General features: G+C 34.6%; 1 protein-coding gene and 1 long non-coding RNA gene across 6 annotated transcripts; one reads left to right on the forward strand and one right to left on the reverse strand.

Annotated features, from left to right (window-relative positions):
• Positions 1 to 490: 490 nt before the first annotated feature.
• On the reverse strand, positions 491 to 1837 carry LOC137821127 (uncharacterized). The gene is made up of 3 exons (XR_011082747.1): positions 1531 to 1837; positions 1011 to 1180; positions 491 to 917 (listed from the first exon to the last, which is right to left on the reverse strand). It is a non-coding gene; the product is annotated as an uncharacterized lncRNA (long non-coding RNA).
• A 1332-nt stretch (positions 1838 to 3169) lies between these two features.
• LOC137821125 (putative pentatricopeptide repeat-containing protein At1g64310) lies at positions 3170 to 10208 on the forward strand. 5 transcript variants are annotated; one of them, XM_068625568.1, is made up of 5 exons: positions 3170 to 3941; positions 4020 to 4134; positions 6032 to 7676; positions 9362 to 9454; positions 9575 to 10208. In XM_068625568.1, the coding sequence occupies exons 2-3, from the start codon at positions 4130 to 4132 to the stop codon at positions 7644 to 7646; spliced, it is 1620 nt and encodes a 539-aa protein (XP_068481669.1). In that variant the 5' UTR covers positions 3170 to 3941; positions 4020 to 4129; the 3' UTR covers positions 7647 to 7676; positions 9362 to 9454; positions 9575 to 10208. The 5 variants fall into 5 exon arrangements, with proteins under 5 accessions (XP_068481669.1, XP_068481671.1, XP_068481672.1 ...); XM_068625569.1 differs by having other exon boundaries at positions 3546 to 3941; positions 6041 to 7676; XM_068625570.1 differs by lacking the exon at positions 4020 to 4134 and having other exon boundaries at positions 3507 to 3958; positions 6041 to 7676.
• Positions 10209 to 13740: the final 3532 nt, after the last annotated feature.

Raw genomic sequence — 13740 nt, forward strand, 5'->3', positions numbered from 1 at the left:
ATAGAATTAAATTTTTAGTAAGACCCACATAAAAATTTCTTTTGACGTATTTCAAATTTAAAATTTAGACTGGACATTGTTGTGATATGAACTATAATTACAACATGGTACATTAGCCTCAAATTCTATTTTGGTCCCATTTATTTTTCGTATGGGATCAATAAAATAATAATATTAGTTTGATTTTGGTTCAATTAGTGCATACAAGAAAAAAAACATGAAATAGAAATCAATTTTAGATAAAAAAAAATAATTAATTGTTATAGGAAATAAATTAAAGATCATTTTAAAAATTAAAAAAAAAATAGTTTCTAAATTAATTTCTAATATTGTTAAATGGTTTCTAAATTGGTATCTAATTAGCTACCAAGGTTTTAACTACCAATTATTTAGTTTCTAAATTTAGTAGCAAAAACCTTGGTTGCTAATTAGATACCAATAAATTATGGAATGTAACATGTGATTGCTAATTATTTGTATGGTTTCATACCTGAACAAGTGTCACATAACTGCCCAACTACTTTGTGTTAAAGTAGGAGGTATCCCTCAACTGCTCATATAGATGTGTAAGTGTTGCTGCTCCCCATGCGTATCCACCGCACATACGAAGATTGTTGAATAACAACAAGTACGAAACAGATACAAATGTGGCACTTTTATCTGCAAAAATAGTGTATCCAACCACATGCAACAAGTAAGCTCTAGTAGCACACTCCCATGCCTCTTGAGCGCAACATCCCGCATATATATCTCGAAACCAAACATTTTCTAGTCTCTAAAATGGTCTCTAATTTAGTCACTATAGCAACTAATTATTTTTTGTCTCTAAAAATTGGTTTCTATTTCATGATTTGCTTGTCATATGAGGGATTTATATCTCTTCTTCACATGTCCGAGAAGTGCTCATAAATTCATGCCTGCGTAATTCGGTCTTATTAATTATAAAATATTTAAGACAAAAATTTATGGAATGTAACATGTGATTGCTAATTATTTGTATGGTTTCATACCTGAACAAGTGTCACATAACTGCCCAACTGCTTTGTGTGAAAGTAGGAGGCATCCCTCAACTGCTCATATAGATGTGTAAGTGTTGCTGCTCCCCATGCGTATCCACCGCACATACGAAGATTGTTGAATAACAACAAGTACGAAACAGATACAGATGTGGCACTTTTATCTGCAAAAATAGTGTATCCAACCACATGCAACTAGTAAGCTCTAGTAGCACACTCCCAAGCCTCTTGAGCGCAACATTACGCATATATATCTCGAAGCCAAACATTTTCTAGTCTCTAAAATGGTCTCTAATTTAGTCACTATAGCAACTAATTATTTTTTGTCTCTAAAAATTGGTTTTTATTTCATGATTTTCTTGTCATATGAGGGATTAATATCTCTTCTTCCCATGTCCGAGAAGTGCTCATAAATCTATGCCTGCGTAATTCGATCATATTAATTATAAAATATTTAAGACAAAAAATTATGGAATGTAACATGTGATTGCTAATTATTTGTATGGTTTCATACCTGAACAAGTGTCACATAACTGCCCAACTGCTTTCTGCTCATATAGATGTGTAAGTGTTGCTACTCCCCATGCGTATCCACCGCACATACAAAGATTGTTGAATAACAACAAGTACGAAACAGATACAAATGTGACACTTTTATCTGCAAAAATAGTGTATCCAACGACATGCAACAAGTAAGCTATAGTAGCACACTCTCAAGCCTCTTGAGCGCAACATCCCGCATATATATCTCGAAGCCAACTCAATCGTACGTGGACGCCGACACTGCCTCATCTCAGTCTTCCCACGAGCCTCCTCCACCCCTAGTGACTCAGTTAAAATAGTTACAACTCCGTTGTACTCTAAGGGCACAAACGTAGGGAATTGACCCAAAATGGGGAGGTGTAAAAGAGATGACACATCATCAAGTGTGATGATCATCTCACCTATGGGAAGGTGGAAGGAGTTTGTCTGAGCATGCCACCTTTCAACAAAGGCTGAAATCAACCCCTGTCCCCCACCTCATAGCTTATATTGCACAGACTAAATAATCCAGAATTTTGTATAAGAACCTCAATCTCAGCATGAGGCATCCCAAATTTACGTAATTTCCTACCGTGGGATACCAATTTAAGTTCTTCCCGATCCTAATTCAAAATTTGTATATATTTAATATAATTAAATCAATTTAAACAATAATTAACAAAAACAATTTAATTGAAAGTTTTTTCGTTCTTACCTCACCCTCCCAAAGCTTAACAACAAAATGATCAGCAAAATTTACCAGCAAAGACATATCAGAAGGTCCTCCAGGAAACCCTTCTCTCTGGTCCACTTGCCCATCACCATGTAATTCTTGTTGATTGTCATTATCAATATGAACATCAACACCAATTCTTTCCTCGACAACACCTCGATCTCTTCTACGGACGAATGCCGTCGGTCTTGTTCGATCATGACCCTGAGATCCACCACCTCTTGTTTTAGCCATATCTGTCATAGTTGAACCATGGCACATAATCTAAAAAAGTTCTTCAACGGGAAACAAAATAAACTAAACACGGATTGCATGGGTGAAACTCCAAAAAAAAGTCACTTCTGGATTAGCTAATCCGAAATCCTAAAATTAATACTACCGGATTACCTAATCTGAAACCAACTTAAACAACACTAATCCATAATCTGAAACATTCAAAAACACATATCGGATTATATAATCTGGAACTAATTAAACACTACCGGATTATTTAATCTGAAAACCTATGTAATCCGGAACTCACACAATTTGAAACTATTGAAAAAGATTACTGAATTATTAAATACGAAACCTAACTACACACTACCGGATTTAAGAATATGTATGATGCGGAACAAAGAGAATGCATGTTTTAAAACAGTTCCTCTACAAAGAATCCATAACTAACCTTTTCAGTGTTGGATGAAGAGGCTCAATGCTTAAACAATGATTTGGAGTTTATAATGGAAGTGAGTGGTGGTGCTTTGTAGGAGAAGATGGGGGCTGTTGGAAGAGGATGGACGTTTGTTAGTGATTTGAAGGAAAAACGAGTTGATTCTTTGAAGGAGAGGGGTCAGTGCCGCCGCACTTGTAAGGTGTATAATAATAAAATCAAGTTTAGGTGGCTCAATGTCAATCTACACCCAATCTGCTAAAATGACAAAAGGAGGTTGTGAATAAAAAATTACTCTTAAAACTTTTTTTTTTGAAATATTTCGAATTTGGAAATTCCAACAATTCTTATCCCAAATGCATTTTCAATTTTGTGTTGTGTTTTGGATTTCGTTTTTGCTGGAATGTATTTTTGATTTTGAATTATATTTATTAAATTTCAGATTTTTAAATTCAAAATAAATATAATTTTGAAAATTTGAAAGAATAAAGATAATTTTGAAAACTTTAAATAATAATAATAATTTTGAAAATTTTAAATTACAGGGGGCAAGATTAAAATTGATATAGTGAAAGAAGAAGTTGTCAAAATAAAATTGGACATAAACCCTAAAAGTAAAATTGGAACATAAACCCTAAAAGTAAAATTGGAGTAAAATTGGGGAGAGTGAGAGAAGAGGTGACTGCCACTGCAGTAACACGTCGCTACTGGAGGCGTCACCGTGCCGCCACGTTGCTGCGCCACCCTCAGAATAGCCGCGCAAGAACCGCCGCCGCTGAGAGGACATCCCGAGAGTAGGCGCCGGTCCGAGGAACGCCGCGAGAGGCGCCGCCTCGAGAACCACCGCGAGAGGTGCCGCCACAAGAACCGCTGCCGCAGCCAGAACTATCAGTTCCAACATCGCGAAACTCGTCGCTCCAACGCGAGTTGCGATTTACAACGCCGACCCCACGCGATCCGCCGGGATCGCACTTTTCCGGTGATCGCAGATCAGAGACAGGATTGAAAATCTGAAACTGTAAAAACTGTAAAACTGTAAGTTTATATCTTTTTGCACTATAAAGCCTGATTTATTTTGTTATTGTTTTTTCTACAGTTTACTGCTGGTTGTGGGAAATTTTTTAAAGGAACTGCCGATCAGATGTATCAGTCACTCTAAGTAAACATTAGGTTGATTACCAAGGCAAAACCGAGTTTAATGTAGACATGAGGTAACATAGTACTAAAATCCTCTCTTCTAAAACTCTCCTAGCATCATGGTTTCCTTTATGAATATTTAATGGTTTAGGAACCATGGTGTTGTCCAATTGGCAGCTGTGATGGATAAGGCAACATGTGCACATTATATTAAGAATTTAATACAATTTAATAAATTAATATACACATAAAAAACATTGTTCATAACTTGTACAGTATCATTAGCTCCCCTAAACTTAAAAAACCACAAGTCTTAACCATAAAACACAAATAAGCGCTAAGCACTTAAACTACCTCATTCCCATCAATAGGAGTTGGACAATGACAATACTTTCAGATTGGGTTTAAAACTCCAAGAGCTAATGGAACTATAATTCATTTAAGAACCTTTAAATTTAACAGTTCTGCATCTTGATAAGAGACTTGAAATAAAGAAGAAGAGTAATAAAGTTTCTTCTCCTGCATATGGGTTGCAGTGATGATATTCTCTTCCATTGCAGCTTCTAGCAATGCAGTCACAAATAATAGAGCAGAAGAAAGGAGGAGAGAATAAATGAATAAAATGAAAGGAGCGTTAAAAGAGATGTCATCTATGCATAACAATTTGTGCTAGTTGAAAGTCCTCTGGGTCTTCCAAACTGGAAAATTTCTCTATGGTGAGACTTCTGAGTTTATTTTGCTTTGAGATGAGCTAAACCAAACACAGATATTTGTGAACCTATATATAAATCTTTATGACATCTAAAGTTCATATGATACCCTCTCCCTTCAACAGCGTTTTGCCAGATTGATGTTGTACAAACATTATATTAAGTCATAATATGCTTTTGTATGAGTAACTTCCACATGCTAAATCTCAAACAAATAGCCCACACTCTTTCTAACATACAAATCTTAAGGTAATCCACAACCCTAAACCCCAAATTTGCTTGTTCCTCCGGGGACCAAAAGATCTCTCCTTTTAGGCTCCAATTTGATGTTTTTCACCCACCACCACCTCTTGCCACCCCTTTATATTCACAAGCTGCCTAAATGTGTCGCTCGGTACCCCAACACCAACACCACAATCCACTTCTCCGACCAGAAGTTTGTGAACTTCGAGGTCTTGTCCGCGATGAGCATGACCAATGTCTTTTTGTTCAAACATTGATGAGCAATGAAATAAACCCCTCAACCTAACAAAAGAGAAGAACACACTTAAATTAGGGGAAGATGGCCTAGACAACTATATAAAAGGGACAAATCTCACCCCAGCGATTCTGTCACTATATAGGTGTTTCAAATGAAAATTCATGTGTGCAAATTCATTACCAACGTGCTCTGTTAAAGATAATCTAATAGAAGGGATCATATTGAATTATTTTTAAAAAATTGAATTACATTGAACAATTTAAAAATTGAGGGGCACAATTAACTTTTGTCCCTTAAGATAGGGACAAAAAGTCTTATTAAGCTAATATTTTTTTTTTCCAAGAGGTCTTCATTATAAATTTCATACAAATAAAAATAAATATTTATGTATTAAATATATGTATATGTTTACATATAAAATATCAAATATTCATAAATTACTTATATTATGAAATTTTTAAATATTTATTCACATAAAAACTTAAATTCGTGAATTATATTTAGTCTATGCAAGGGTAAACCAATTTTAGTATTTACATAAAAAAAAGTAAACAATTTTTTTTTTTTCATTTATATCCTTTTCTTTCTTTCATCCTTACCGTTTTCAAAATTATTGTAACTTGGGACACATCCATAACAAAGTGAATGCTAACTCTTGTTCATCAACTAATTAAACACAAGTCTTGTTTTTGTTGCTGTCAGCATCACATAACACTCGTAACAAGTTAACATTGTTATCTTAATGTTAATTCCGTTTGAATGGCTTCATTCCGAACTCAGCATTTGTAGGTCCCTATTGAGGGTGAAGCAGTTACACACATTTCTTTTGAAGACCCATCTCTTAGAAGACCCTTTTTACGCAACAAAAATTGTCAGGCTGTATGCAATCAACAATGACATTAACTCAGCCCGTCATGTGTTCGACAAAACTTCCAACCGAAGTGTCTATCTTTGGAATTCCATGATTCGAGCTTTTGCGCAGTGCCAAAGATTTTTCAATGCAATCTCTCTGTTTAGAACCATGGTTGGGGCTGACATAAGTCCTGATGGTCACACTTATGCTTGTCTTACACGTGCGTGTGCTGACAACTTTGATTTCGGTATGCTAAGGCGTGTTCATGGTGGTGCTGTGGCTGCAGGATTAGGACTGGACCTTGTTTGTTGTAGTGCACTTGTGACTGCTTATTCAAAACTTGGCCTTGTTCATGAAGCTCGTAGAGTGTTCAATAGGATCACTGAACCGGATATAGTTTTATGGAATTCGTTGATTTCTGGTTATGGGAGCTCTGGTCTGTGGGATGTGGGGATGCAGATGTTTAGTGCGATGAAACTTGTCGGGAAGAAGCCTGATGAATATACCCTGGCTGGGTTGCTTGTTGGTATTGTAGATTCTGGGGTGCTGAGCATTGGCCAAGGATTACATTGTTTAAGTCAAAAGAGTGGCCTTGATTCTGATTCTCATGTTGGTAGTTTGCTGGTGAGTTTGTACTCGAGATGTAAGTGCATGGCTTCTGCATATAGAGTCTTTTGCAGTATTTTGAATCCTGATTTGGTCACATGGTCTGCTCTTATTGTGGGGTATTCTCAAGCTGGGGAGTATGAGAAGGTGCTGCACCTTTTTAGAAAATTGAACATGGAAGATAAGAAGCCTGATACTGTCTTGGTTGCCAGTGTATTGGCTTCTATTGCTCATACGGCAAATGTAGGACTAGGGTGCGAGGTACATGGTTATGCTCTTCGGCATGGATTGGAACTAGATGTCAGGGTCTCCTCTGCTCTAATAGACATGTATTCAAAGTGTGGTTGCTTGCAGTTGGGAATTTGTGTTTTCAGGACAATGCCAAAGCGGAATATTGTTTCTTATAATTCTGTAATTTTGGGTTTTGGTTTGCATGGATATGCTTCTGAGGCTTTTAAGATGTTTGATAAGATGCTGGAGAAAGGATTGGTACCTGATGAAGCCACATTCTCTTCTCTCCTATCTGCCTGTTGTCATGCTGGCCTTGTCAAAGATGGCTGGGAAATTTTCCGGAGAATGAAGGAGGAATTTAACATCAGAGCTAGGGCTGAACACTATGTTTACATGGTGAAGCTCCTTGGCAGTTCTGGGGAGTTGGAGGAGGCTTACAGTCTGACCCAGTCTTTACCAGAACCTGTAGACAAGGCCATCCTGGGAGCCTTATTATCTTGCTGTAATTCTTGCGGAAATTCCGAGCTGGCAGAAACTGTAGCACAACAACTTTTTTCAAATAATCCTGCTGATAATGTATACAGGGTTATGCTTTCTAACATATATGCTGGTGATGGGAGGTGGGATGATGTTAAAAGGTTGAGGGATAGAATGACAGGAGGTCTAAGAAAAATGCCCGGACTAAGCTGGATTGAAAGCAGTTAGCCTGCTGCTGCTCTTGCCAGAAACAGAGAGGTATTTCTTGTATCAAAGAACTTCCTCAAACAACAGTTCTCACCAGAATTGCTTTTAGATATTTTAAGGAACCTAAATCTTCCCACACAAAACTATTTAGTTGTATTCTCCCATCCACAACTACTAACAACTTCCCCTGTTAATAGTCTTTGCTCAACTAACTGACAACTTGGCGTTCCCAATTATTACACATTATAATTTTTCTTATTCTTTATCTGATACGTATATTTAGTAGAAGGTTGTCTTATTCTATCAATACTCCCCCCTTCAAGTGAGATTTTTGTCCTCAAGGTGGAATAGAGGGAAGGGAACATTTGTTATAAAATGTTAACTCCCAACTATTCTCACATGTTGGAAGTTGTTGGCATTTGAGCGACACCTCAATATCTCCTTGAGGATTATGTCCGCTATTGAGAACAAATTGGTATTGCCTAAAGAAAGAATCAATACTTGGTTGAAATTACTAGTACCTTACGTCACCATTATGTCAACAGCATTTCTTCAGTTGTTTTTTGCAATCAGATTCCTACTCTATCTTGTATTGCAGATAGACTTTTTACCTTGTTTCTATCTTTATCTATAGTTTCACATGTTTTGACCATGACCTTAAATTAGGTATATATAAACTTTCTACCAAATCTCTTAGAATGTATTTGTTTTTGGGTTACTCATTCGAAAAGGTTATCATAGTTTTTTTTACCTCAACTTCAACAATATATTGTCTTTACCGAGTTACTATTTTTTTGAGACCTGCACCTTCTCCTTCACTGTACCTGATGTGATAATCACTACAAAACCTCCATTGTTTATTTGGCCTGTTGTTTTAGCTCTTGTTGCTTTTGCTCCACCTCCATTCGAACAAGGGAAACAAATTCCAGTGACATTCCACCTACTTTGTCTCTTTGAATTTTGTGTCTATTCTTAACTTTACATATGAAGCAACAACTAAACCAAATTGGTAACTAGGCAATGTTGAATGGTATGAGAACTTTACACTCCAATGGCATTTGGGAACTTGTTCCCTTAAATCCTGACAAGACTAGTAATGGTTTGGGTTTATACAGTAAAGATTGGATCAAATGGTCATGTTGACAGTTTTAAACTCACTGGATGACCAATGGTTATGCAAAATTTTAGTCTGCACGTGAACACCTTTTTCTTCAGTGATCAAAATGACATATGTTTGTCTCTTTCTTGCCATGACTACCATACATTGACTTCTACACAGTTGAATATTAAATATGCCTTGTTACATGGTAAGTTGCACGAAATTTATATGTATTAGTATCCACGTTTTAGTGTTTTTGGTGAGTCTTGTCTTGTATGTTGGCTTTTGTCATTCTCCCAGAGGTTTGAAGGGATCTCATCATGCCTAGTAGTTTGGCTGCTTTTTCTCCGCCTTAATACATTTCACCATAACTCGGTGTGAAGTTGATGACTCTATTTTTTCTCCATTGATTCTCTCATATGGGCGGTGCATTTGTTTTGTAATCTATGTTGATGACATCATCACTAGTAATGACATAAAGACTCAAATCTTACCTCTTCATTTAGTTTTGGACAAAAGACTTGGGACCCTCAAATACTTGTTGGGGATAGAAATTGTCCAATTCTTTTCTTATATTGCATTAGCCAATAAATATGCTTTGATATTCTGAGACTGATATGCTTGATTGTCATCTCAGTTAAGCCAAGCTTCTACAAGGTTAAAGGGGTCGTTTCGTAGGAAAACTCAACCATCTCATTGTCACCACACCTGGCATCACCTTTATAGAGTGGTAAGTCAATTTTGTAATTCCACTAGTGATATTCAGTTAGATGTTGTCATACATATTGTTTGGTATAAAAATGATAAGTACTATATAAAAATTACTTGCTACTCTAATATGATTGGGCAGGATCATCATCAACAAGAGACCCACTTCTTGGTTTTGCGGTCTTGTCGGAGGAAATTTCGTTTAATTGAGGAGAAAGAAGCATAACATAATCGCTATATCCGGTATTGAGGTTGAAAATTGTGCTATGGTATCGGTTGCATGCAAGTACGTGACTAAATTAGGAGACATTCAATATACGAAACTTATATGTGACAATGAAGTTGTCATTCACATTACATCAAATGCAATCTTTCTTGATCGGGCCAAACACAGTTGGATTGTCACTTTGTAAGAAAAAATGTGTTTTAAGAGGAAATTATGAGTGACTATGTCGACTCCAATGACTAGTTGACGGACATTCTCAGCAAGTTCTTGGAAGCTTTCATCTTGACTACATTTTAGCAAGCATAACTCTGACATTGTGCTTCAACCTGGAGGGGAGTGTTGATGGCATATTGATACATGTTACATATGAAAATAATTGTCCTTATAAATAAGGAATGTTGTTACAACAATTTAGGGGTTTAATTTATTCTTTTGTATGTGATTGATTTTGTTGTACCCTAATGTGCTCACATACAACACAATATTCAGATATGTTCTTTTTGTATAATAGTTTAAAAATAAAGTACCACACAAGTGATTTATGTCGTTATGTTTTACTAGTTAAAAAACATTACTTGAACAAAAAGATACTGGGTTTGAACGGTTTGATTAGAATACTATCCAAATAACATCCTAATTCAAATCAAGAACTGATTGTTAGAACTTTCTAGACCTTGTAAAATCTGTCTCTTTCTTCCTGATTTCGTTGTGGTGTTGGTGTCATATTTATTAGTATTGATTTTACCTCTAGAAGTAAAAAAAAAAAACCTTGGATAAGAACTTCAATCTACTGTGCCCTATATTATTTTCCATGAGTCCCCTCTTTATTTGGTTAATCCTTGTTTCTAATCAAATTTGGCAATTAGTGCTCTAACCGTGTTTGGATTATGGAGGAGGAAAATGAGGATTTGAGAGAATGAATTTGGAGTGATTTGAGAAGAAAGTGAAAAAAGTTAAGTTGTTTGAAGGTATGTAGAGTGAATTTGTGGAGAAAATTTATTAAAGTTGGCTAGTGATGGTGATGTGTGTGAGATTTTTTTTAAAAATATTAGAATGTAAATTTATAAATTTATTTTAATATTTTAAAAAGGAAATAATTCTTTTTATAAATTTTAGTAATTAAAATTTTGTATACTTATTTTTATATATTATAAATAATTTTTTATTATTATTAATTATTAGTATTTATTTTTATTAATAATATTATTAAATATTTTCATTGCTTAAATTTATTTATTATTTAACATTTTTATTTTAATACATATAAAAAATATTTTTATAAAATAAAAGTTATTGTTAATATTATTATTATATAAATATATTAGTTTATTATTATTATATTATATTACAAAAGTTTCTTCGGAATTCATTGTTGGAGAGTGTCATTTTCTTATTTTCTTCTTCTCCTCTTTCATTCTTCACAATTGAATTGAAACAAACATAAAATTTTCTTACAAATCAAAATAAATGCCTTTCGATCCGAGTACTGATAGGATTATAAAAACCGTCTTTATGTCTTTATCCCTGATTACTGATTACTGTTAGATATAATTCTTTGTTTGATATTTTTAATGGGGATTTGTTTAGGGTTGGAATAAATAATGCTAGTGAGATTTAATTTTATTTTCTGATATTTTTATATACATAATAATAAAATTGATTTCTTTAAATTTAGTCTCTTAATTAAATTTGTTTTAATGTTAATAACTTACCTTTCATGCCTTGTAACTATTTTCTAAATGCTGAATAATTTTTTGAAATTTGACAATATAAATCCGTGGAACAAAAGTGAAACCTTGATAATATTGTGAAACAAAATTGTTATTCAAGTATCATAAAATATGGAGTATTTTATCTAAACGCATTTGCTATAATGTAGCCAGCATTTATCATCAAATTTATATAAAAAATAGAATTCAAATATTTTAAGAGGAAAAACCAATTTTCTTTATTTTTCTTATGAAGGGTATTTACGCCCTTTGGGTTAACTTTATTCACGTTCGTTGAAAGGTGCAAGAAAAACTGCACAAGTTGTTCTTCTTCTAAGAAGTCACTTTTTTTTATATACATTTTACAATACCTCAAATTAATTTGCAGAGCTAAAAGCATATGCAGTTTTAAAACATTACATCTGACTCCATTCTGCATTAATTCCATTGATCGGATTAGAAATAATTTCATCACATTACATTAAAAATTGGGAATATCATTCTATTTGTAGTTTTTTTAACTCATTCCGATTCTATTCATATCCAATGGAATTATCAGGCATGACAGCAATATAAAATGATTATGATAAACTTTGAGGACACAACTGGAAAACCCACAAGAGAGTAAACAATTGAGATGCTGAAAATTTTAAATTCTTGAAAGGAAAATGTTGTGCAGATGACTCGACCCACTTGATCGAATAAAAACATTCTGCCAATCTTTTTATCAGTTTGATTCCAAAATGCATTCTTCTAAGCTGGGAGAAGTAAAATTGGTACACCAAGTGGTTCTAAAACAAAAGCAAGGATTCTTTTTTCTACTTTTCTTGGTGCCCCTCTTAATGCTGATCACGTAATTGCTAATAATTCCTTTCAGAGTTTTCTTAATAAATCTTGTGAATGCTTCCATTATTTCCTGTGCTAAGGTTCTAGTCGTGGAAACACCTTTTTTTTTTCTCAGCGTGATGTGTGTGCTTCCTTCCATTTTTGAATTTTTTCTTCTTTCTATTGACTACAATAATTAGATTCCTATACAGTTGGCGCCATTTGGATTCCCTTGTCACAGTTCTGCATTTGGACGTTATACTATTGCTCCTAATCTTGTTATTCTGCAGCTGCACGTCCTCATCCCTTTTCTATCACGGACTGCCATTTTTTTGCTTACCCCAGTGGCCCACCCACGATGTTTTTCCACCCCAAACCCCACAATTTGAAGAATGCCATGTTTGGACCAAGAATGAAATAACTCATTTCTGCTACAAGACCTTCCAAATTCTTCAAAAATATTCTGGGATCATGCAGATGGTAATAATACACCCTCATCACTAATTGTGAAAAAATAATATACTGTTTACCATGGAGGGGAGTCACAAAGAATTAATGTTGTTAAAACCATCACATTAGATTGCATTATTCAACACTGAGAAGGGCCTACTTGGTGTTTGAGAATTTTATGATTCTATTTGCCCATATTTAAAATTGTATTGGACGGGGTGGCTGGTATTGTTGGCATACCAGTGAGTGTAACACAAATGATTCTGCTCAAAAGCAGAATCAGAATCTTGAGTAAATTGTGACACCCCCTCTTGCTAGCTCTCAGAAGCCTTCAGGAGTTTGGTGCCTCTTAGGTTAGCTATAAGAATGAGTGACTCTTATATATTAAAGTATTATTCTGATGAATTATCTTTCCGAAAGCAAGATTGCACAGTCCAAGTTTATATGTCCTCTAATCATTAGGGCCATTTTAATTAATCATACATAAAGGCACATGCACTCATTTTTATCCATCACATTGAATCGCACACAGATTTGGAACTTGCCTATTCGTCCAAACATCGAATTTGGAACACTAGCATGTGCCTTCATAGTCCACTCCCACTAAACAAATACTACTTGTTTTTCTTTTTTCCCCATGGGCCAACTACAAGAAAATTGCTTCAATTAACTGAGGGACCAGGGATAGGGTTTATAAGGAAAAAAAAATAAAGTGCCTTTTTCTCTTAGTAATAATTTGTATGTTTTACATATCACCTTTGTTTTTTTACTGAAGACAAATGTATAATGTAAAAACAATGATTATAGGTGACAAAACTTTCTCAACATAATTGCTAGTTAGAGTTCTAAATTAAGAGCATAATTAACTCTAGATCTATCCCTTGATCTATATGTACACTAATTTTGGTTGAAAATCTCAATATATACATAAAATTAAAGAGTTTTTTTCCTCTCTTTTACTGGTATAATAATTTCTGGTAAGGATAGTCACGTTTGAGTGGGGTTGAACTGACAAACATATATACCAATTGGTTTCATATATCCGTAGTGTTTTTCTCATTACTTAAGCATAGAATAAAAAAATAGAAAAAGGTAGGC

Source organism: Phaseolus vulgaris, chromosome 9 (assembly GCF_000499845.2).
Source record: "Phaseolus vulgaris cultivar G19833 chromosome 9, P. vulgaris v2.0, whole genome shotgun sequence".
Classification (NCBI taxonomy): Eukaryota; Viridiplantae; Streptophyta; class Magnoliopsida; order Fabales; family Fabaceae; genus Phaseolus; species Phaseolus vulgaris.